This window comes from Argiope bruennichi, chromosome 9, assembly GCF_947563725.1.
Source record: "Argiope bruennichi chromosome 9, qqArgBrue1.1, whole genome shotgun sequence".
In the NCBI taxonomy this organism is placed as follows: Eukaryota; Metazoa; Arthropoda; class Arachnida; order Araneae; family Araneidae; genus Argiope; species Argiope bruennichi.
Window position 1 is genome coordinate 19,028,839 of NC_079159.1, and position 26,838 is coordinate 19,055,676.

General features: G+C 26.7%; 1 protein-coding gene across 1 annotated transcript; it reads left to right on the forward strand.

Annotated features, from left to right (window-relative positions):
* On the forward strand, positions 1–26,463 carry LOC129984884 (uncharacterized). The gene is made up of 6 exons (XM_056094841.1): positions 1–99; positions 4,483–4,542; positions 6,235–6,664; positions 22,362–22,393; positions 23,995–24,054; positions 26,082–26,463. The coding sequence occupies exons 1-6, from the start codon at positions 1–3 to the stop codon at positions 26,367–26,369; spliced, it is 969 nt and encodes a 322-aa protein (XP_055950816.1). The 3' UTR covers positions 26,370–26,463.
* Positions 26,464–26,838: the final 375 nt, after the last annotated feature.

Consider the following 26,838-nt stretch of genomic DNA (forward strand, 5'->3'; position numbering starts at 1 on the left):
ATGGTTAATGTTATAAAGACTGTGCTCAAAGATATCAACTGCAGATATCGTAAAGTCTTCGGTGAAACATCATTTACTACTTGGATCATGGTTTTCAAAGTAAGTTGTGGATGTGTTTCTTATTCCACTTATGAACTTCGTAAAAGAAAATTTATTTTTATGCAATAGCAAGGGTTTTCTAAATATATAATTCTCTTCATATAGCAATTTTAAAAAAAAGTGTATTATATTAAATAATGCTATTTTTTGTAATTTTTATTACAGGAAGTATTTTATATTTAATAAAAACTTCATTTGTATTTTCTTCACTCATCTGAATCAGTTCTGATCGTAAACAAACCATGCACTTTTTTTCATATTTACCTTTATTATTATACAGTAAAATGCAGTTTTAATCTTGTGAATATCCTATTGCAATGCTTTGTGGCGAAATTTAAAAGGCGGACTAAAACTTGATTAGTAAAACCTTTATACACCATAAAACATTATACATAATTTATACATCTTATTATAATTTTTTCATAGTTTCATATATAATTTAGTATTATCATATTCATTCAAAAACTCTTATTGTATTTTTCGTACTCTATTTAGCTCTTTTTATCATTTAATATCTTAAAAATGCATTACTATTATTTAAACTTTAATTCAACTTAATTTTATTTAATAAATCGACAATTCCATTCACAAACCAGGCTCATTCTCTTAGACTATTTTATTCTAACATTTTAATAAATTTCGCGTTTTAGAATAGTTTGTATATAATTATTTATCTATCATATTTTCAAAATATATTTTAAACAAGAGACCGTTTTCTTGTAAATACATTTTATTCGCCTCAAGATATGCATTCTACGTTTCTCTCAATTGTCTTTAACTGATACGTTAGTTAAAGACAAAAACTGTGCAACATTATTTGGAACTGTATATCAACTCTATATCAGCTATATCAACTTATATCAGCTTATATCCAGATTATATCAGCTTTGGAACATATATCAGCGCAGCATGATATAGTTGATATGTCAGCTATATAAAGCTGAATCAGCAATATCAGCTACTGATTCAGCATATATCAGCTTCTACCAAAATTATGTTTATGGTTTATTTATATTTCTTCATATGAAGTATAAATAAACCATATGAAATATAAATAAAACATAAACATAATTTTGAATGGATTAGTAAAAATTGCCATGAATAATATGAAAAGGAAGGAAGCTATTACCAGTGAACTACTTTTCGACATAACTGCCATTCATGATGAAGTATTTATCCCAACATTGGATCAGTATGAATATCCATTTCTCATAGAATGCGACCGACTGAATAGAGTTCTTGTAGTACGGTCCATTTGGCGTCATCATCATAACCGAGTTTCTGGCATCCAGAAATCTCTTCATGGGTCCAAACAGACGAAAACCTGGGGATTCCAAGTTCAAAATTTTTTTTCGGCGTGAACCGGAACAGTTTCCCAGTTTTCCGTTTCTACAATTGTAAGTGTTCTACAAAGATTCTGTTAGAACACCTACAATAAACTTAAATGTAGTACTCTCAGGGTTCTATCTGTTTGCACCCATGATTGTCTCCTTGGCTGTCAGAAATTCGATTCTATCGATGACTTCAAACGGATCCTACGACAGCGCTCTACTCGTAGCCGACGGTGTTCTATGAAGCCTGGATCATCAAACTGATCCAATACTTGAAAAAATACTTCAATATGAATGGCAGTTATATCGAAAAGAAACAAAATGGCAATATCTTCATTTCCGTTTTAAATTGATATTCATTGCATTTATTATTATTGTGTCCAAAATTATGTCCAATATTTATGCTACCTCGTATATCGTTGAAACTGTGTCAGATCTATATATAATTAATCGATAAAAGAATGACTATCTGTTCCATGACTCCTTTCCAAACTAAGAAATAAATTTTTGTGTAACAGCGAACTTATTGGCTTTAAAATAATTCTACTGACTACCGTATTATGCTTCAAATATTTCTCAACTTAGCTCATGATTAAATAATGATGTTCTTCCCACGTCTTTGTTCGAAAAACTCGATATTAGAGAATTAAAAAGGTTAAGAAGATTATGGTATTTTGTGTGCGTGTCAGTATTATATTAATTGCTTATATTTGGGATTTTTAAAAAATTATGCTCAAAAAATTTGTAATATTTTCAAGCTTTTTTAACACATTTCAGTGATTTTTTTAAATAGTTAAAAAAAATCAACAATATCAGTGATGGAAATGAAAAAAAAAGTTATAATATACGAATATGATTTTAGGAATATAAAATTTCAGAATTTTAATAGTACAAGCGGGGAAATTCTTCATAATGTAATAAAACTTTTAGAAATATTTAATACATTTTTCATTTATTCTATTATTTTGAATATTTTAGAAAAAATTGCTATCAGGATATAGCATACTGTAAATTAATTCTATCTCTTATATTTGTTTATGCATTAGTAACCGATATTCAATCTTTCCTCCTTCCCCATAAAAATAAAATAATTCATGCATTTTTTTTTTAGGAAAAGTATATCTTAAATTTAAAAATAAAAAATGTTCAAATAGTCCATTCAGATTTATAAGAAAAAAGAATAAATAATGATACGGAGGTGCAGTTTGCATTGTAGCTTAGGAAAATATTTTCTTAGCAGCAAACTGATTTTTCATTTCAAGAAATCGTCGATAGATGGCACTAACAGCAAAATAACTTCCTAAAACATATAAATAATGAGTATTATTAAAAAGAAACTGTCCACTGATTTCATTACATATTTATTATTGAGCTATCATTTTGATAAGAAAGGATAAATTATTAAAAGAATATTATTAATAGACTTTCGTAAAATGAAAAACAATAAATATGCGAAGATTCAGATCACAGAAACATTCGATTGCTATAGCTAGTATATTAAATTAGATAAACACATGTAATTAATAATTTTTTACGATTTCTTAATTATCTATTTTATTAGATTGATTGAAAAATTTAATCTAGAATTCCGGATATCTTACTATTAATAGCACCGTCTAGAATGTTAAAATTGGTTACAAATGTTAAATAATGATTTGGTGCTCTTATTTCATGCTTCAGAGAATTGATTTATGGTTTCACTTCTCATTTCTAATAACATTACTGATTATAATCATTAATATATTGTATATTAATTTTAGTAAAAATCAGTATATGCTGATACATTTTAATGCATTACTGATTATAATCATTAATACATTTTATATTAATTGTATTAAAAATTAGTATATATTGATACATTTCATTGCTTAGATGTTGTCCAAACTGCTTGCTTATTTTTCCCTTCTATGTCTTCATAAAATGATTGATTTTGCGATATTAATCATACTACTTTTACATGAAATGTTATCCCATGAATTATAATTGGTTGAAACAGTATGAAGTGTTTAAGGCCTTTGATTACTGCTAGCCGAAAATTTTAATTTTCCGAGTCTCAGTTTTGTAAAACTAGACTTGTAAGACTTCGTTACAGCTATAAATGAAAACTTTGATGTTTGAATATGGACCTTTAAAAGAATGTTTACATGCACCTGTAAACATATCAAATTTTTTCCTGCTTTTATATTTCCAATGTATTTCATACTTTAATCTTGAAACAGTCATTTTCTATCGAATACTGAAACCAAAATCTTTCCTCTTTTCAAACTATTTTTTTAATTATTTTTTTTTTACTTATGAGCATGGCATCTTTATTGGTAGATTGATAGATTGATATTCTACTACTTCAATATAGATGGTATGTGCTAATGAGTGGCGACTATGAACCAAATATAATATCCAGAGAACCAACATAATATCCATCAGTCCTACCGACAGAATGCATGGAATCCTTTAAATCTCTGCTTAGCCTTTAGATGCTACACAGTTCCATTCTTTTTTTATTCTATATCAAGTAGTGCGTGGATCCCTCGCAGTTATTACAAGAACTTCAGTAAGAATATTATGAACCATTTACACTATATGCTTAGTTGTATTTAGAAAACAGCCTACTTGATAAATACAAATTTATCAAAAGAAACATTCGATAATTCATGCTGTGTGTTGTTTTTATGATTCTATTAAATAATTTAACTGCGAGTAATCCTTTTTCATATTAATCCATATTTCTAATTTCTGCTGGCGAATTCTATCGACGATTTTCTGAATTACAATTTCTTTTGTTCTTTAAAAATCTCCTTTTCATATGATGCTTTGAGTGCAATAAATTTATAGATCTGTACAGTTAACATAAATGAACGTGGAAGAAATATTTGGATATGTTTTCAAAATTAAATAATACCTGTATATAATACTTGCCATTATGAACAAGCATGAAGGAATGTCTGATGCTTTTATACCATATATATATATATATATATATATATATATGCAATATTAAAATAATTTTTGAATATGTTTGTAATATATTTTTATTATTTATAAATAATTTCAGATATTATTGGCACTTATAGGCCTATCTACTGCTTTTGCGATGCCTGTTACTGAAGAAAAAGTGAGATAAATAGGATTTTATTTATTATTAATGCTATGTACTATATTTTATTAAAAGGATAGATGATAATAAAATATTTCATACTGAAATGGAATAACATTTCTTTTCATAATAGCCTTTATTTTGTAAATTTTGTATCTCATTCTTTTGAATATTTTCTATAATTAAATTAAAGTTATTTTTTATTGAAGAACTTCGGAACAATGCATTTATATCTGTATAATAACTTTAAAATCAAGTTTGACTTTTTAAAAAGACTCTGAATAATTGTATAGTCTTTTATTTAACTCCTTTTCTTTGGATATTTTGAAATATGTTTGACTTTTATAAAAAAATATTCTCAAATTTAAAAAAAAATGATGTGTAGTTATATTTTAAAATCTGAACACAAGACATTTTAAAGATACACTAATAAAGAGATTTCGTTTGTATATTCATGGTCAAGATAGAAGCTTATTTGAATATAGTTTCAGATAGAAATTATGTACTTATATGACAAGCAATATTCATCAAATTTTTATCAGTTTTATTTAAATAATAGAAATTATCAATTTAATACTTTTTTTTTAATTTGTAAGAGAAATTATTCGATTATGTTAGAAGCAGTATCCATCAAGTTTTTATTAATTTAGATTAAAGAGTGTATATCATTAATTTAATGCAACAATATTCAAACTTTATTGTAATGTATGTGGGAGATTCTTAAAAAAATTTATATACTATAAAGTTCTTACTTTTTTTTTCTACAAATATTTAAGAGTGGTTGTTTCACGGTGGCACAAAGCTCCTAAAAATGTAAGAAAAGAGAAAAGTTGACATAAAGGGAAATTAAAATGAAACACTTTTAAATAAAATGGCAAACTTTCCAAACAGCATGTTCTATTTTAACTTCAAACTGGCCATTTACAAAAATGTTTCAAAAGATATTTAAAACATTAAAAAATATTTATGAGGAACTGATACTCCACAGCACCAAAGTTTATTTTAAGATGAAATTCAGAAATATGGTCACTACAATGAAATAATTAAACAAATAAATTTAGCTGAGTGAGGTAATCAGTCTTTTCATCTAACATACAAATACCTCAAGCAACATGATCCGTGCCTTTTATTGCATTCAAAAGAAATAATTACAAATCTCTTTAACTTTATAATTGTTTTACATTTAATCATCTAATTCATAAGGTCATTGTAGTTCAGGCACTTCAGAATATTAGAATGCCTGAATTTCTCTTTTATAGAAAAGAAAAAGAAAAGAAAAAAAACTCCCTCTCAATAATCGTAATGATAGTCTATATTCTTAAAGGATCGGTATATAAAAGAGACTTCCACTTAGTTTGATATCTGTCAAGCAAACAACAGCTTTTTGAGTGTTCTGAAAAACTCTTTTTGCCCTTCTAATCCATCCGTCACTATCGAATAAAACACACACCAAGGAGTTCAAACAATCACATTTAATAAAAAGGAGCAGGAGAGAATTTAGCAATGACCAACTTGGGCGGGATCCGTAGTGCTAATAAACGGGAGTTTGAGGCCTTTTCTTAATGATAGAGTTATATCAGAGTTTAATTTTTATATAGTGAAAATATCAAACACCATATCTATGATTTCATTTAAATAAATACCTGACTTCTTGCCACAGAGTAATATCATAATTTATTCGAAATTATTTGTATATAATTGCTTTTTCAGCCTGAAAAATCACAACCGTATCATTTCGAGTACGAAGCGAAAGCTGACCATGGAATACATTACAGAAAAGAAGAAAGCGATGGCCATGGTCATGTGAAAGGAATGTATGGCTATTTGGATACCGATGGCATGTTCAGAGAAGTTCAATATGTGGCTGATGAAGATGGATTTCGAGCTGAAATAATGACCAATGAACCTGGAACAACAGATCAAAAACATGCTGATGTTCAGATTATGTCATTTGCTGAACCAGAAACGACTAATCCAGCAAATCATGATTTAGAACAACGTTCAAGCAACGGAAATTCCAAGACTGTCAAGAGTTTGACTCCAGTTCATTTCCAGTTTTTTCAGCAGACAAATGATAAAGATAAGGGATCACCTGGTGGCATTAGATCGTATATGTTTCAGCATACGGGTGAACATGGAGGCCATGAATGAAAAGAAGCTAATAGAGTTTTTTTGAGTTATTTTATGTTGTATACCAAAGAAATGCTGTGATACTACTTTTTGAATAAAAATTTCTTGTTTCCTGTTTACTACATTTTTGTGTTAAGACATATAATCTTGTGTATTGACTGGACAGGTCACATATATTTGATGAATATTTGAGAATAAGCTCAAAGGATTTTTTTTAACAAAATTGTTTTCAAATTTTTGTCCGGGGCAACTGTTTTTTAAATAAGAGTGGTGTCACTTTGTCCTCTATACATATACAGTTTTCCTGAAGAAAAAAAAAAGCAAAATTAACTAGTTAGATAAAATAATAAAACTGGTAAAACAGTGAAATATCTAGTGAAGGCATTTATCGGAAATATGCATTTTGTAAAGTAAATCAATATCCGTAATAGTGAAATATCTAGTGAAGGCATTTATCGGAAATATGCAATTTGTAAAGTAAATCAATATCAGTTGTAGAAGTTTGTCATTCTTTTTTTATATAATTTGTCATTACATAAAAAGTAATTTGTATATTTCTCAATTATTTTCCAAGATTATACAAATTGAGTTTACAGTGCAAATAATATTTTTTTAGATACGAATGTTTCCTTTGTTGGGATTTTTGCAGTACGTTTCTTCATAAAAATGTAAGAAAGTGCTTTCTTAAAATACACTTAACTAACGGACATAAATAAATGTTCTTTTAATAAATCTGTCATGAAGAAACAGCATAACTTTAAAATATTTAACTGACTAAAATATTTTGTACATCATTTAATAATTTTACATAAATAATCCCCAATTTATTAGCATAGACTGGCAATAAAAATCATAACAATTTTACACCTCTAACTAAATCATTTTACCCTTTCTAGGGCCGTGGGAAGTATGCTTCCCCCAAATTTATCAATCTTTGAATGAAATTATGTAGGTTGGCATAATTTTTGACTAATTTTTTTTAGTAAGTCAGAAATTTAGATGCTTTAGTTCTTTATGTCAGACAAAATGATGTGTCTTGATTAGTTACTTAATTATTAATTAATCAAATTAATTAATTGATCAAATTAATTTTATCTAATAAGCTAAATGAATCCCTTTTCTTATTCTAATTTCAAGCCTAAAAATATTGTAACATAATACGACCAGGAAAAAATGGCCCTTTAAAGGGTTAACTTAACCTCTAACTTATCATCGGAATATGGTAACTTTTCAAGATTGATTTTTCCATGTAATGATCACAGCCTCTGCAAAGTAATAGGGCATAATTACATTAACTTTTGCATTCTGTTTTTCAAACAATTTTAAGGATGGTTATTAGTCTCATATTAATTCCTTATTGTTTTAATTTCCTTTCTTGGTAAAGTTTTCTCACTTAAAAGTTGTTTCATGTCACAATTTGCATATCTATGCCAGTCTGAAAATACTTTAAGTTTAAAAAAAAGCACCAACTGACAACAACGTCGATAGTAGTAATTCATTTATTTACTTTAGTACATATTTGAAAACTCGTTTCAATTTATCTTAACCCTTTAAAAGGTCATTTTTTTCTAATAATATTATGTTAAAATATTTTTAGGCTTGAAATTAGAATAAGAAAAGGGATTCATTTAGCTTATTAGATAAATTTAATTTGATTAATTAATTAATTTGGTTCATTAATAATTAAGTATGAAATCAAGACACATCATTTTGTGTAAGATAAAGAACTAAAGCATCTAAGTTTCTGTCTTTCTAAAAAATTTATCAGAACTTATGCCAACCTATATAAATTCATACAAAATTTGATAAATTTGGTGCGAAACATACCTCTCACGGCCTTAGAAAGGGTTAATTCATATACCCGATAATAATCAGTATTTAATTTTCTTCGTCTTATACGTCATTCATTTTATTTGTCAAATGTCCTAGATTTAAAATATCATATAAGTTTTGGAAACGGACATTAAACATTTCAACAGCAATGAAATGGAAACAGTGGCTTGAAATTGAGGGTTAAATGGTATGTATTGATGTAGGTTGGACTTGGAAAGCGAGCAGTAATCTCAACAGTATCCAGCAGTATGCATATACACTGTATGTATTTTATATATATGTTATCTATTAATATCATAAGATACTAAGCAGCATTCGCAAAATTTTACAACATTGGTGAATATTGAATAATATAATGCAATATCGCAAAATAATATATAACATTCTGAGCCCTATCGTGTTATCATATAATATAACATATAACATGAATCAAAATCCCGAAATCCTTCTATAAAGAACCTTCTTTCTGTTTTAAATCAAGATACTATTATTATGAACTATTATATAAAAATAATGGCGATTTAAGCAGTATTTCATTAATCGCAAGAAACTAGGAAATTATGTTTTAACAGTTGTTTTACTAGAGGAAACTTGAACACACACAAACAAAATTGTTTGATAACAAAGCCCAATTTCATTACTTTACAACCATTTTATAATGTGTTTAGAATAAATAAATATAGGTAAATGGAGATAAGGAAGTTCGATTCTTTGTAAGGTAGTTCAAATTATGCAGTAATAATACAGATAAATTATTTATTTTGACATTCGAAGAATATTTAATGCTTGGCTGCTCTTACTGATAACAGTCTACCTTATTATTGAAAAGATGAAGAATTTTTTTTCCCATTTTGCTTCCGACCATATTTACAATCTATTACTTAATGCCCCTTTTTTTAATCTTTTTTCCTATTATTTCCGTGTCTGACTTCCTTTATTTCACATTTTACATATTAAGTTTCAAAATTATCTTCCTGACTTTAAAAATGTAGATTATAAATTTATCAACTTAGTTGAAAATTCTCCACTAGCACTTTTTTTTTTGTATTTAAAATCATAACACATTTCATTCTATGTTTTCTTCCGTTTAGAAGTAAAGTAGCTCAAAATCAGAATATTTTAATTATTTTAAAAGATGTATATTTTTACTTCGATAAATTTACACTAATTCGAAGAATAATATAATATATATAAAAAAAAAACATAGAAAGCATGATGTGTAATTGAAATAAAATTTAAATGGAACAGAATTCCTTTTAGCCAAATAAATTTTCTTCTAATAGTGAATTAATTGTGAGCTTCTTTTTCTAATTCTTTGAATCTTATTCATTATTTATTTTAATTCCATTTTTGGGCTTCACTATAAAACTCAACATATTTATTTATTCATCTATATTATAGAGAAGCAAGGTTTACAAATTTTATCACATGAAAATATTTTCCATGGAAGTTTTCTGCAACAATTATACCTCTGGATAATGCAAAAGTTGTAGTTAGTGTATATACTTTATTGTTTTTTTTTTTTTTCTTTAAGTTAATCTTTCTAGAAGAATAAATCGATTTGGAAGCATAAGTCATTTTCTTCATCCTTAAAATTCTCTTTTTCTTCAGAAACCAAATTGAAATTTTATTTTTCAATTTTTGTCTAACACATTAAAAATATTTAATTAGGTATATTTCTGCTTATAATAGTTGAAAATATTGGAGGAATTTATATTAATTATGCGTTTCTTATGGCACTTGGACAATCTCGCTGCTACGAAAACAGCGATTTAAGCCGGTAGAGGGTGTGTCTCTTGTTTAATAGCGCCAAATAGGGAAAAGAGTAAGACTTTGCCACTCACGCATCACTCATTCGCTTGCAGAACCCCTTTTCACAGAAGGGTACAGTCACACAACTCACAGAGGGAGCAGAGAAAGAACAACCATGCCCGAACCGGGACTCGAGCCCGGTGGGGGAGGTGCATTACCCCGATGCTAGGACGCCAGTATATTAATCATAAAATACATAAAGCTAATAAACATATCCTTACATATTAATATTTTTGAAAAATAAGAATATTTTAACTCGTATAGAGATTAAATATAGTAAGTAATTTAATCATTATTTCCAAATTCATTTTACAGTTTTAAAGCCAAATTATAATTGTTGATTTATAATTTAATTTTGAAAAATAGTTTTCTAATAATTGTTAATTCAAAGGAATTTTCATTCATTTTTACTCAAATATTCCTTTATATTATACAAAGGATTATGAATATTAAGTGATGTAATATGATTAGTTTCTGTTTAGAAAATACAATCAGTCATTTTATAGAAAAAGTATAAATAATTTATAAATGTGTGATAAATTGTTACTCGACAATGGCATGAATTTTACTCATTCTTCTGTTGCTAATAATATGAACGATTTCAAAGCGAAAACTACCATATAGAATTAAAATTCTAATTAAATCACAAAACTTGTTTTGTTGTAAGGTATCAGGAAAAAAAAAGATGTATCATTATTATTTTGAAATGTTTTATTATTTCTCAATAAAACAAAACAACATTTTTCTTATTATTTGGAAATTTTTTGTTATTACTTTTTGAATTAAACTAAATAAAACAAATTCTTATTATTTTGAAATTTTTTATTACTTTTTTCATTAAACTATATAAAAAAAGATTTTTTTCTTATTAATTTGAAATTTTTTATTACTTTTTGAATTAAACTAAATAACAAAGTTTCTTTTCTTATTATTTTGAAATTTCTTGTTATTACTTTTTGAAATAAACTAAATAATTTATTCCTTAAATACATCAACCATAAGTTTCAGAAACACCACAAAACTGATTTCCCAATATAATTAGAACTATATACCTGGATGATTAGTTCCATTCTGAAAACTGATTGCAGATTTCTTCAATTTTTTTAGTTACACTAAATATTTTAATGACATTGTAAGGTTTTATTATTCTACAAAATGAGATTCTGTTTGCATTTTTAACTCAATCTGTTCAGTTTCCTTTTCACTTTTTTCGTCAAATCTAGCTTTCATCTACAATTCATAACCTTTTGAGTTAAATACTTTTTTTATTTAAATCATAATGATTTAATTTTAGAAATTAGTATCTTGTTGTAAAATATATATATTCTTTTTTTCCAAAGAAAATAATAAAAAAATTTTTTTGAAAATATTAAAAAAAATAAAGTAGAAATATAAAAATGTTTTAACGGTGAGTTAACTACATTTCTGATCTAAATTACTATACTAAATTCGTTTATCATGATTAAAATCTTTTCATGTCTGAATATCTGATTTTACTTGCGTTTAACTGAATATTAATTCCCGTTCAATTCCCTGCTTCCAATTCTTTTTGTCTCTCAAAGGGCCAATTATTTTGATTTTACAAATATGTTTAGAAGACCTTACATTTAATGTATATAAATCATACTTTTATGTATTAGTTAAATCTCTGGAATAAAAAGAAAATATTTTAGTTTGAGGATTTTAAGAAATTTTTTTATCTAATTACGATTTTTCTGTTTTTGAACTAAATATTGAAAATGGAAATTTTCTTCTTCCGTCCAAGTGGCTCCATCTGCAGTACATTTGAGAAACATTTATTACAAGGTTTTATAATATTAATTAATTACAAAAAAATGATGAAAATAAAAAAAAAATCTTCTTTTTAGAAAACTGATTACAGATATGAATTAGCATAGTTTTATAAAATTACTTTATTTTTAATTTCATTATAGTTTTAATTTCATCTTAATGATTTTTGAAAATGTTGTAAAATTGGATATTTTCAAAATAAAAATAATTCATAGATAGTTCATGTAATCAAAAATAATAAAATAAACTGTGCGATTGTTGCATTAATTAGCTGTGCAGTTTGAAACAAAAGAATGTGTGAAATTAAATTTGGAGTACACAAAAAGTTGTCGGTCGCAGAAAAACAATTTTTTCTAACTCTGAAAAAATTACTTCGCTTTTGAATTTACGCTTACTAGTCCTTATCACCTCACTTGCTCCTCTAGCCAATCCAAAACCTCATTGGGTTTTTTTTAGTGTATTCAGGAACATGGCTTCGATAAGGATGATGCGGAAGATTTGAAAAGTCTGAAATTCAGAGGAGGCTAGGTTGACGGATCTGTGTCTTGAATTGTTTGCAGTTTTGTTTTAATCGATTCTTTATTTATGTAATTATTCTGGTACAGCTTCTAGTTGTTTGTTTTTTATGTAGGATTATAACTATTAAAAAACTGTACATTTCTGCTCATATTCTTGATTTACTTTCTAATTATGCTTTTTATATGTATTTGTCATTCTAGATCTGCTTTGCATTTTGACCTTGTATTTGCATCATTCACCTATTATTCACTTTATATAATGGGATAGATATATGATTTTAGATATTGGTACATTATTTGCTATTGCTATATGTCTATGTCTACGATATTACTATATCTACAATGTGTTCCATCCTTTGGACGCTGCGATAATTTTTTTATGCTTATGTGTGTTATTGCTTTATACATATATTTTTCAACTTAATCTCCTGATTCCGGAATTGGTTTGCTAACTTTTTAATATAAATATTTTATTTTTCTCCAATGAACTATAATGTATACCCTTATTTACTGGCCATATTCTGGCGATGACTGTAAGACTTTTAATAATAAATAATGGTTCTCTCCCCGGCGATCTTCAAGTTCTAACACTCTTTCTGGTTCGGCGGATCTTCTTCGGGTACACCAGGACCTAACTCTGAAAAATGCAAAATTCAAACTTATTTAATGCTAGCCGCCCTTGGCGACCAGCCGGTTCGCCAATCTTAATGCTCGTTAAAATTTTAATAATTAAATATGCTATGTAATTCCTACTTTAATAGCTTCTTCATTAAAATATTTCAAAATTTCAAATTTCAATTCACTCATAATATTATAAAGACCTACAGTCATAACGTAATTTGTATCTCTCTCATTTTCTGTTAGCTCCCGTAGAATTTATGCTTTACATTAAATTAAAGTGTAAATGATTAATCTGCAATTAATATAATAATATTTTTTACTGAAACAAAGCATTTTTATTAATAATATGATTACTGATAATAGAGTCATTGAGCGTTTAAACTTTATGGGAACTAAAGAATATCTTTCTTAATTTATGTATTATCTTAAGAATTTGTCAACAAAATTTTTTCAGATTCATCATAAACAGATCGATTCATTAACAATGTTTAATTTTAAATGCATCAAACACTAAGAAAATAAAATGAAACGTTTAAAATAATCGGTCGAAAACAGGTTTAAAAAAACTACTTAAAAAACGATGTACTTAAAACTATAAGCATATACAAAAAATATATATAATTAACATAAATACAATTTAATTACAAAAGCAGGCAACTAACCTAAAAATAATTTAAATCATTGAAAACAGGTTAAAAAAAACTACTTAAAAAACGATGTACTTAAAACTATAAGCATATACAAAAAATATATAACTAACATAAATACAATTTACTTACAAAAGCATGCAACTAATCTAAAAATAATTTAAATCGTCCGTTGATAATGGTTGTCATGGTAACAATCGGAACAGAATGCGCATGCGTGAATTTCCTTCGCCAATTACGGTAACGCAAATGTGTGAATTTTTCTACACCAGTTGGGGTACCACTATGCAGATTAGACATTTTTAATTTCCTTTATTCTGAGTTATTTTAATTCAAAAGTACTTCAGAATGAATCTGAAACATGGATTAATTAACAATGTTTAATTTTAAATGCATTACACATTAAGAAAATAAACAGAATCGTTTTAAATAATCCGCCGAAAAACGTTTACCCTAGCCTCATTTCTGTTGGGAGGAAAAAAAACTGAAGCCTTACTCTTTTGGCGGTGGGGAAAAGGGAAGATTTTTTTGGCGGAAAAGTTGGCGGTGAGGGAAAATAGAAGATTTTTTTGGCGGGAAAGTTAGTTTTTAATTAATAATTAAAATTTCAAAAAAAACGGACCCCAGGTGCACATTCCCGACCTCTAAGGTATACATGTACCAAATTTGATAGCTGTATGTCAAATGACCTTGCCTGCAGAGCGCCAACACACACACACACACACACATTGAGCTTTATTATAAGTATAGATTCTTTAGAATGCTGAACAATAAAAAAAAATAATTCAACTTCATTTGCACATGAGAAATGTTTTAAATATATATGCAGAAAATAATCGCAGAAGTAAGTGATCTTTACAGTATATATCTAATAGCAAAAACAATTTAGATCACATTTCTTAGAATATTTCATCAACATAAAAATATTTGAAATAAAAGATGTCTTTTACATTTCATATGTGTCGTACTAACGGATATGTCGTATTCGAAACGGATAAATTTAATAAGTACAGTTATAAAACACATACATTAATGTATTAAATAATAATATTTTTATTTTCAACACCTTATTATTTGCCCTTTGATGCCCTATAACGCCGCAGAGACAGTGCATGCGTATAGTAAATCTCATAAGCTCTGAAACTGCCAGTGTTCAATGCTAGCTGTAATGATTTGATTTGCAATTGCGTAGAAAAATGTTCACATTTGTGAATGATCTCGCTTTGGAGAAATTTTCTTGCTTATTGAATCTGTCATAGAAGTACATAACATTACAGAGGAAGATAGGTTGGCAAACATGCATGTAGTATCACATGCGCTGAATGCACCAATTTCTACAATCCGAAAGTTCTGCTCCCTGCTCTTCACATTATTTTGTCACATCTTCAACGTGTTTTAATTTTGAAAGTAGATGATCATTTGAAACTGCTGAATTTCGCTAATTAATTCCTCATCTGGTATAATTCAATTTTGACAGCAGCAAGCTTTTAGGTATTTTATGAAAAGAAGGGGCAAGGCAAACGTCTTGTCAATCGCTAAGGGTAGGTTAATTCGAAAAATTGCGCATACTCAGAAAATTTCAACCTCCATGATGTGGTTGAACTTTTGTGTGCAATCACAGAAAGTGCCTGTGTGATAAGGAATAACGGTTATCTTCATCCTTGGATCTTACTGTTTGGAAGAAATTACTGTTCAAGGTCAACGATAGTGTACGCTAACGATTACTTGTTTGAATCAATGTTGAACAACTGCACAGCTCCCTTTACAAAAACGAAATATTCTGCTGGACACAGCATTGGTGAAAAGATGGTATTATCCAAAATAGTAATATTATCTGACGTTACCTGAATCTGCATATTATTGAAAATTGTTTATTTATTTATTTGTTTCCTTAATGGAAGGAAACGAAAAATATCACATATTATTTTGCTATAACTGTTTTATTAAAAACTCCAAAATCAAATTACTGAAATAGCATGTTTGTAAAATGCCATAAATGTTTATAAATCAGAAAAAAAACAAAATCCCACTGCATTATTAATTAAAAAATATTATTAATGATATGTTGGTAACAGATTTTTCATTCAAAATACATTTAAAAAAAGAATTTCAAATTTTAAAATATTGTATTTATAAACTTATTCTTTCTGATTTACTGTATAATTAAAATGATATTTGCCTGTTTAATCCATTAAATTAACAATATTACGTAGTCAAGTAGCGGAAATCAACCATTAAGTAGAAACATAAACCTTAATTACCTTCGATGCGCTTGAATTCTTTGAAATCTGTGACACTTCCTCGAAATCATTCGAAAGGAGGAGTGAAATCTATAGCTTAAACTTATCCTACAAATTCAATTACATTTTGAGTTTTGAATTATTCCTATTTAATAAAGTTAAAATATTTTCACATGAAAAACTTTCGTTTATTCCCGGCATATAATGTTGAAATTCATTGCGAATTTTAAGTGAAGAAGGAGATCATGATTTTCATGATCATTTGTTCTTAATTTTTAACTACAATAATGCTATAATGTTGCAAAAGATTTTTATAAACATAAGTAAATAATTCATTGATAATGTAAGAAAGAATTTTAACACGAGAAAATAAAATTCTTTGGTAATAGAAAATCGATTATACCATATATAAATTTTAATTTTTGTCTCATGGTCGATATGTTAGTTTTTCTTATTTCTTATACATAACGCAGAAGGTGGTCTAATCATTAAAACTTTTAATTTGAAGTATTTGATGAATTTCCTTTCTTTAAACCTTTTTGATTTTTTGAAATTGAATCTGATTCTTTTTTATTTATTTATTTCTTTATTTTGAAATTGGGTGTTTGTTTTAACTCGTATCACACGATTTTGTATAATATTATAAAATTAACAAAACTATTTAACAATTGAGTTTTACAGTATTAAAGCAATATAAACGATAATACTTTTGTTGCATTAATAAATATTGGGTTATCAATATTGAATAATATAGTTTTCTAGTATTTCACCAAATTAATTCCCACTGTTATAACACAATAATCCTAATTACCAATCGAGTGCAAAATAAATAAATAAATAAAAATAAAATGCTATTATGCATTTCTCAAATATTTTTAAGATAAATTTGTTACATTTTATTTTCACATTACCTTGAAAATTGAAATCAAAACCAAGCGCCGATTATGCTTCTAAGTAAAATTTTTCATTGCTTTTTTAATTAAAATACTTTTTTCTACAATTTGGAATTAAGAATATGATTTAAATCTAAAAGGAAGTGATTATACTCGTAACTAAGATTTACTATAAAAATAAATGATCAAAATTAGGTATAAAATTAATAACTTTTAAATGCATGAACATTAAAAAATTATTATTTTACTGAAATTATTATTTTTTTTTTAGTTTATGAAGATTTAAATTTCAATATTATGAAAAAGTAAAAATAAATTATCTAAAAGATAAAGTTGGCCCATTAATATTATTTATAATATTATAAAAAATACCAATTTTGGTATATTCTGTTTTTATTAAAAGCTGGATAAAACAATTTTCAAAAAGAAAAATTTCTATAGGTGCATAATTAATTATTAAATTCATTTTTAACTTCCTTTATTTACTTTTCTTCCATTTTCTAACATTATTTCTTTTTATTTTTAATAAGTAAAGGACGGATTAGGACATTTTACTGAAAATCGAATGTTCTTTTATTAGTATAAAAATTAAAATTAGAATTTGAAAAAAAAAATGTACTTGAATAGTCTGATCATTTTTCGTAAAGCACATAAAAGTGAATAGTAAGCTGTAATATCGTCATTTAAAATATATATTTTATAGTTGTATCATCACGACATTAATAAATTTAGAATTTACTATTTTGTTTTCACAATATCGTTCGACATAAATCAGTGTGGAACTTTTAATACTGTCTGTTGCACGATAAATCCGTCGGGGCCAAAAGTCATCCAGCTGGTGTGGTGGGGAGAAAGGGGTGCCAGCTCAGGTGCCCCTCGTCATCTGACCGCACTTTAAAATTACGAGGTCCGTCCCAAAATAGCCCTAGTGTTATTTTACAATGGGATGTTAATAAAACTAAACTAAACTAAATCCATAATTCAGTGAGGACTAACGATGGTTTTTATCAGTAAAACAGATTTCAATCTTGAACCTGTAGCATAGCTGCTCATTTAAATTAATCAAGATCATTCTAGTCGTGACAAAAGAATGTGAAAAAATTAACTTCTGAGAAATTCTTCACAAAAAAAAGCAAGAAAGTCCATGACAGTCAACAATTAATGCTAGTTGTAAATGAAAGATCTGCCAACAATTTCAAATTTGCTTACATTAAACTGTATGAAGATGCCACTAAACAGTAAACTTTAAGTACATTTTAATATTTTAGCTCAGAACCAGAACATTCTGATAATATAGGTAACGTTAGCTGCCATTAATCTCAAATCAAAATGTGATTAATGTGAATTCAAATGTGATTAAATCCACGATCACGAGGAAATCCATCTATCTAATCTTATGTATGAAAGTTAGCAGAATATTTCAATAATGTAACTATATGTAAGAATGAAAATAACTAATAGTTTTATCAACAAATTGTAGGTCGCGAGAAATCTTTGAAGAATGTACTAAAGAATTGACTCTCGATCACTGTGATTATAAGTACACGATATAACTAAAAAATAAAAGATATATATTTTATACTTGATAAGAGATCTTGTTTCGAAAATCATAGTCTGGTTTTCTGTTGATTAGTTATTGTAGTTGTATTAACATCCCGTTTTAAGCAACACTAGGGCTATTTTTGGAACGGGCCTCGTCATTTTGAACTGCGGTCAGATGACGAGGACGGCACCTGAGCTGGCACCACCCTCTCCACACCACGCCAGACCAACGGGAGGACGTCTGGCCTTCATGGATTTAACGTGCAACAGACCCCCTTACATGACGATTCTTCCATGGAATCGGGTCTCGAACCTGAAACCCTACGGATCATGAGCCGAGACCTTACCACCAGACCACTGTGGCTCCCTTTTTTCTATTGAAGGAGGATAGTCGTGGATGTACTTTCGAATTTCTTCATTATGAATAGAAAAACCATCACATTATGTTAAATATAAATCGATATATATTTGTTTGCTCTATGACATGGTCAGTAGCGTAGGTCGTCACTAGTTTGATTGTTCAAACTAAATGGAATCGCCACGAAGAAAAGTAGAATAAACGGAAATAAAACACTAGAAATTCAAATATTCTAATTAATAATTGAAACATAATTAAAAATGTATTTTTTCGTTAATATAGAAAAACATCATAAAATCGAATATAAATGATAATATTTTTATGTTGACATACTACAGGAGAGATCTTGAGCCTACAAAATTTGCCCAATACGCTTTGGAGGGTAGAAAAATAATACATGGGAGTGTGTTTTTCCCAAATTTCATTCTGAATTTAATTTATTTGAAAATTGTGATTTTAGTGTTTCTGCGATAACATGCGATACTATTATTATGAAAACCCTAATTTTTATATTCTTTTAAATAAAAAATATTTCTGGTGATATCAACTTAAATGTGGTGCTTTTGGGGGGAGGGTATTTAGGGAGACAAATTAATTTTTTTCTACCAAATTTTCAACAATGTGTAAAATTGTTGCTGTGAGGTTAAAGGTTTTAATTGCTGCGTCAAATATTTGATTGCGTAATCTTCTTTTTATTTCAAAATTAAGGAAAAAAATTCTACTTAATATATAACAGAATAATAAATTATATTATTCTGCATAATATAATAAATATGATTCAATAAGTGATCAACTAGAAAGTGCAAATATATTAACGCAGAAAACAAAAATCTATTTGAGATGGATGTTTGGATGAGAAAATTTAGTCTAAAGGATACTTTTAGATGATTTCGATTATCTCTTAATTTTATCTAAAGGATAAGAGAATTTAAGTTCTTATACATAAGCTAAGTTTTTAATTTCGTTTTAATGTAATGGGATTTTCTCTATTAAGAATGCTCAGTTCATGTGTCTAAATAAGAACAACAATTCAATATAATTCTATTTGAATCTGATAATAATCCATATTTCTGGTTAAACATTTGATTGCCGAAGGGTTTTAAATGTACACACATATATAATCAAATATTGATATAATATTTATCGCTTTACATTTTAAAAAGCCCATGACGCGAGAAGAGAAATTCACCTTTCAACAAATACATCGATTTTATTGAATATTAGTATTGTGTATTTTAACATAATTTTTATATTATAAAAAATAGATTTTTCGGAAAGATTTGCTATTTGATTTCGATCATATTTTCTGTGTTTTATTCCGAATCAGTAATATAATCACCTGTAAATCATTCATCATTATGGGACAAATCTAAGCAATCATTTTTTACTATCAGTGGAATACCCACAAGAAGATCTCTGATCGCTGTTGGCCACGTTCTTATGTCCACATAGATATTTATGATCTAAGGTTGTGTTCTTAATTGTTGTTATGCAAATAATCATCAATGCGAACTTAGGAATGAAATGTCGGGCTAAATGTTTGTAGTTCTATATCAAGGAAAACACCATTGTGGGTCTGTTTCCTCTGAATGTCATAAATGAAAGCTGCTTACTCTTGTACAATATAGCTCAGAGATTCTTCATTCCATGAGCGAAATTCCAAAGGATACCATGCAATGTAGTGCAATACCATGCACTGCATTATTTTTCTATGGTTTTATTATTATTATTAAGTGAAACAATCGTATTATCATGAATCCATGCCACATAAGTGTGAGATATAATAAAAACGATTTAAAAATCTGAAATATTTTCATAATTTAGGAACATTAGTAATTCTAATGAAAGAAATTATGCATGTGAATCATACAAAAAAGAAAGAATATACTCATTAATTACACCAAATAATGCAGAAACGCGTTTCAGAAATTATAATTGAAAATGTAAAAAAGTCCATGGAAATTAAATTAAATTTAAATTATATTGTTGAGGAAAAAAGTGAGAGGAGTAAACGATGATATTTTGGAAGATTTAGTAATGCATCGATAATTTGTTCATTTACCAAATTTTTTAATCGATGGACTGCATTATTTAAGGAAAATTGTTTAAATAAAACAATATTTTCACTTAATTAGTATTCGGTTAAAATTGGTCATCATTATTTGTATTATTGGGAAAGAGTAATACAAACGTGTTTTCAATAATAAATTGTGTGTTTTAATACGATAATACATTACGTGTTTTTATTTTATAACATTTAGATTATGTTAAAAAAATATTAATTATTGATCATTTAGGTTTTCACAACTTTTGATCATAAAAGAAATGGCAATATGTAGTGAAGAGCAAGCTTAGTATTCAGTCCAAATTTGAGAATTATCATTTGTATCATTGTTTTCGTTGGAAAAGAATAATACAAACACGTTTTTAATAACACATTGCACGATTTGATACAATAATATACTGAGTGTTTTTATTTTATATTTTTTAGATTAAGTTTAAAAAATATCGATTCCATATAATTTAGTTTTTTACGACTTTTGAAAATTAATAATAAAAAGCAATATGTTTAGATTAATCAATATGTGTAATAATCAATATTAATCAATATGTGTAGATTAATCAATATTAATCAATATGTGTAGATCAAACTTAGTATTAAATCTAAATTTGGGTATCATTATTTTTATTATTCTTCTCGTTGAAGAAGAATAATACAAACGTGCTTTAATAAAATATTGCGTATTTTAATGCAATAAAATACTGCTTGTTTTTATTTTATATTTTTTTAGATTAGGTTTAGAAAATATCGATTGCATATCATTTAGGATTTTATAATTTTTGATCATAAAGAATACAAAAAAACAATATGCAGATTGAAGATCATACAAAAAAGACTAATGCAAAAAAAGAAATAAAATGTCGAAAAAAGAGGATTAAAAGCTTATACATTTAAGAAATGTTCAAATACATTTAACATGATAACAGAGAGGAAAAGGTTTGCTGGCACTTACTTTGCATTATTTAAATTATTTGAGGAAAGTATTAATTGTGTATTACATTAATGTAATTTTATTGTAAAGTAATATTATAGAGCGTTGTAAAATCCAAACTGATACAAAAAATTAGGTACCCAAATTCAAAATTATCGGGAACCTTTGATTAAACGCTTATCTACTTATGAAGAATTTCCAATTAACTTTCTTTGAATTATTTGTTCGTAATACTTTTAACACGAAACAAAGAGGAAAAGGAAATATCTTTTACTTTTTTGCATGCTTCATAAAGCTAATGGTTAAAAGTAAGAATGAAACGTATTATTACGGAAGCTTTAAGGTTAAGCATCATAGATCTTTGTACCTAGAAGCGCCAACTTCCTCTTTATGTGCATGTATAAGAATTGTTGTTGTCACCCAGGTTCGTTATTCCTAATCTGAAAATAAAGAAGTGAGTAGAAGGAGCAGTTTCAAAGATGATTTCTTTGGTAAGTTGATAAGTTTGCATTTTCTGTTTACCATCTTTGGACATAGCTGTTAAGAAATGAGGGTTAAACGGAATTCCTCATAGCTTTATTCATATACTTTTATTTGCTAAATATCTGGAAGATGAATGACAAATGTGTCTTACCGTTCAAGTAAAAAACAAATTATTATGTTTATCATTATGATAAATAACACTAAGGTTAGCAAATTGTATATTATAATACCAAAATAATTATAAAATACTTCTCTTGAATGTATATATTTTTAAATATCTTCAAATGCTTTATAAATAAACTGAGAAAGAAATATTTAATTTCTATTTTTCATGCATAATAAGCTTGGAAAAAATCTTAAAGAATAATGAGAAGAATAACAAGACAACAGAAAAGAATTAATTTTATTTCAATGGAAAAAAGATATATGCTATAATTTAACAATTCAAATGTGTAAAAAACAATATATTTATTTAAGAAAACAAACTGAACAAATATTGATTAAATAATATCCTTAAACTCCAAAATGATATACACATATCCACGACTTTGGTGTATAAGCTATTCTATACTGCTCATAAGTTTCAATTATATTTTTCATATAGAATTTTTTGCTAGCAGATTTATTAACAATTCTTCTTATTTTCCTGGCATAATTTATTAAAAATATAACTTCTGTACAGTGGTAAAATTAATTTTTTGACAAAAACAAAATGATTTAAAATTGTTTTATCTAAAAAATCAAAATTCTAAATCAATTTTTTTCTGTGTACAGAATTAATACTCCAAACTATCATAGCAGAGAGGATATTTATAGTTTATTTATGTAAATGGCTGATTTTATATGATCAAATAAAGTTTAAAATAGTTCAGTTCTTTATTTATACATAAAATTACAACTTTTTTCTGAAGATTAGCATGTGCAAAACAGATTTAAATTTTACAGACCATATTATTATTTTAACTAATCCATATACAAAATCATTCCAGAATACATTTTAATTAAAAGTACAAAAAATGGGGTTTAAATCTTTGAAAAAAACTATTTGACTTCTAAAAATGTCTTCATGTTTGAAAACTTCATTCATTTTTCTTTCCTGGTTTTTTTTATTTACAATAATGAAATTAAATTAATTAATCATACGTAAAACATTATCCTTAGTTTCCTACTCTTTCCTTTATTAACAATTATTGAAGTAAAAAAAATATTCATGAATTATTAAATTTCTAAGCAATTTCACATAAACACATACATTACTAAAAGGAAAGAATTTTTCTAAACACAACATAATTACGTTTTTTCATATACTTCTTTAGTAAACACTTGAAATTGAAATAAATATGGTAATTGTTGAAAAATATTTCGGGATTGGTCAAAAAAATAACATGTGCTGAGTTTTTTGTTATATACATACAATACTATTATAGAAATTGCGGAATGGACCATTAAAAAAAACCAAGACATTTATAGTTTTTTTTTATGTTTTCTAAGTAGTACATAGATTAAAATTATTATAGAATTTAGAATTAATATTTCAAAAAAATCTGATGATTTTCAGATGTTTTAAGGTTTTTTATAATTAATTTAGATTTACCTTTCATGTTTCTAGTTTACTTTAGGATGTCTGTTAGTCTGTCTAGTCAATGGAGAAGATGACTCCTATCATCATGTAAGTATTTATCTTACTGTTCTTTATATTTTAGATTTCATTGTAGAATTTCAAGATAACACCTAAATTGTAAATAAATATAAAAGTTACAGAATTATATAAAAGATGTGTTTATCAGGATACAAAATTCTACCTGGAGTGTGTGATTCATGAACCATCTAACGTACCTAAGTAATATCAGTTAGATAACATTGCATAATTTTAATAATACATATTTCAAAAATGTTTCAAATTTTTAAAATACGATGCATCTTGCCCTGCCAAATTTTTAAAATATGATACATAAATACGATGCTCGGAATTTTACATATTATATTCTGCACTTTTTCTATTCTTCAGTATTTAGCTTATTCTATGAAATAGCTCTGAAAATTTGTATTTTTATTTTAATACTAAAAGTCTTTTTTTTTCTGAATTTATTCCGTTAATCGCTTGATAAACAACTGAGTCCAAAAAAAATTTCATATGCCGATATTTTTTTGTAATTTTTTTTATTTCTTTTATTTTTTGTTTGAATATTCTGATAATAGATATTTTTTTAAAGTGTAATATATTTTTTACAATTTAAATCCTTATTTATTTATTTCTAATCTTTTATTTTTTGCTTGTTGACAGCTTTGGAAAAATGATCTAATCAGTCGGTTATTAGAATTTTAAATTTATTAGATGGATTATGTTTAGCATAAAAAACTATAATCTGTTGAATAATTTTAATTTATCAACACTGCTAAAAATCCACAATTTCTAATCCGTCATTAAATCGCATTAAATTTTGAGAATTAAAAAGTTCTTTATACAGAATTGTTTGTTTGGAGAAATATTGCTGAGAAAATAAATAACTTGATATTATTTCGAATATATAATAGCTATAATTCTTTTTTCAAATGCTCATCTGCAAATTTAAGAATTATTGAGGGATATAGACATTTCTTGACATACTATCGTTATTATTTTATTTAATAAAATAGCAATTTTATGTTTTATTCGAGATTATTTGCGGATAGTAACAATATAAAGAGCAATTAGGATATGCATACTAACCTTGATGAATTACATAATTTATTCTATTCATAAATTATTTTTTGGGTATTATTAAATAAATTTATTGAGTAATAAAGGAGTATTTTAGAAATGTCTATGATTATTTCAAAGAATTTGAAATTCTACAAGGATTAATAATGCAAATTCTACGCATTTAAAGCCATAAATATTTAATGAAATTAAAAATAAACTTACCATTTATAAATGAATAACAGGATATTTACTTTAACTAATAAAATAAGGTGAATGATGCAAATGCTACGTTTTTCCTTTTGATGTAAGATGGTTCATTATTTTATCTTCATAATGACTGAAACGATAAAAAGAATTTTTTAAATAATATTTATTTCCAAATTCAGCCTTAGTTATTAACAGCTGATAATTTTGGTCATGAAAATATGTGGTTGAAGAGAAGTGAGTTAAACTTTTCATCCGTTTATTGAAATAAGTCTTTTTTTTTTTAAACGATAGATTAAAGATAATTTATTAAAGTATTTTATTGGTTTTGGATATCATATGAAAATTTCAATCAGATTAAACTGATTATTTATCAAGTATGATTGCTCATAGATTCATTACTAATACTTGAAGATAATAAATTTCATTTAATTTAATAATTCTTAGAGGTTATTGCTATATTAAATTACTTTACATTTAATTATAAATCTTAATCCTTGTTACAACAATTACAAATGAGAAGCCAAAATTTAAAAGAAATGTACTAAAAAAGATGCAAACAAAAATTATAATTTATAATTATTCATAGATTTTATTACTAGCGCTTGAATATAATAATTTTTTTAATTCAATAATTATTCAAGTTTATTACTAAGACTAATTACTTTACTTTTTTATTGTAAATTTTAATCCTTCTTATAATATATAAAAATCAGAAGCATAAATTTAAACGAAATGCACTTAATAAGATGCAAACAAAATTCAAGCATTATATATTAATTATTAATTGATAATTCTCTATTTCAAAGAATTCTCATCCATACAACTTCGGATACGCCGTCCAAAGTCACGACGGAACTCAATTTAGAAAAGAGGAAGCCAACGGCAATGGTCAAGTCCAAGGCAGTTACGGTTACAGAGACCAGAACGGCATACTGCGCGAAGTTCACTACGTCGCCGATCATAATGGATTCCGAGCTCAAGTGAAAACGAACGAGCCCGGAACGATTAACAAAGATCCTGCCGACGTGAAAATTGTAGCAAATGGAAATCACGGTTTCCACAATTACGGACACTTCTTCACACATGATCAGTAAAGCGGAGAAAAGCACTTTTCATTGCTGTAAATCTTATTACTTCATCACATACTTGCTTTCATTAAGAATGTAATAAAAATAAAGTTTTATTTTCTTTGTGTCTCAGTAACGCCTCATTAATTTCTAAATCGTGTATTGTCAAACCCTTTAGAGTTTAGGAAATATGAGTTACCTTAAAAATCTACAATTGGATAAAATATTGTCTAATTTTCTAAGACGATGTGTTTCCGAAACAATGCAGGATTAAAAAGAATAAAGGAGTGGGTAATTATAAAAGCTCAATTTTGGAAGAAAGATGCAATCATTTTTTTTCTATATTAAAATTTAAAAAAATATGTTATTATTTGAAGTTTATTCCCAAAGCAAATTAACCAAAAAGTTATTTTTTCTACTTCGATTGTGATTAATTACAGTTTTAACATAGCTTTTCGAATAACTAAATTCTTTAATGTAATAGAATGATAATGTC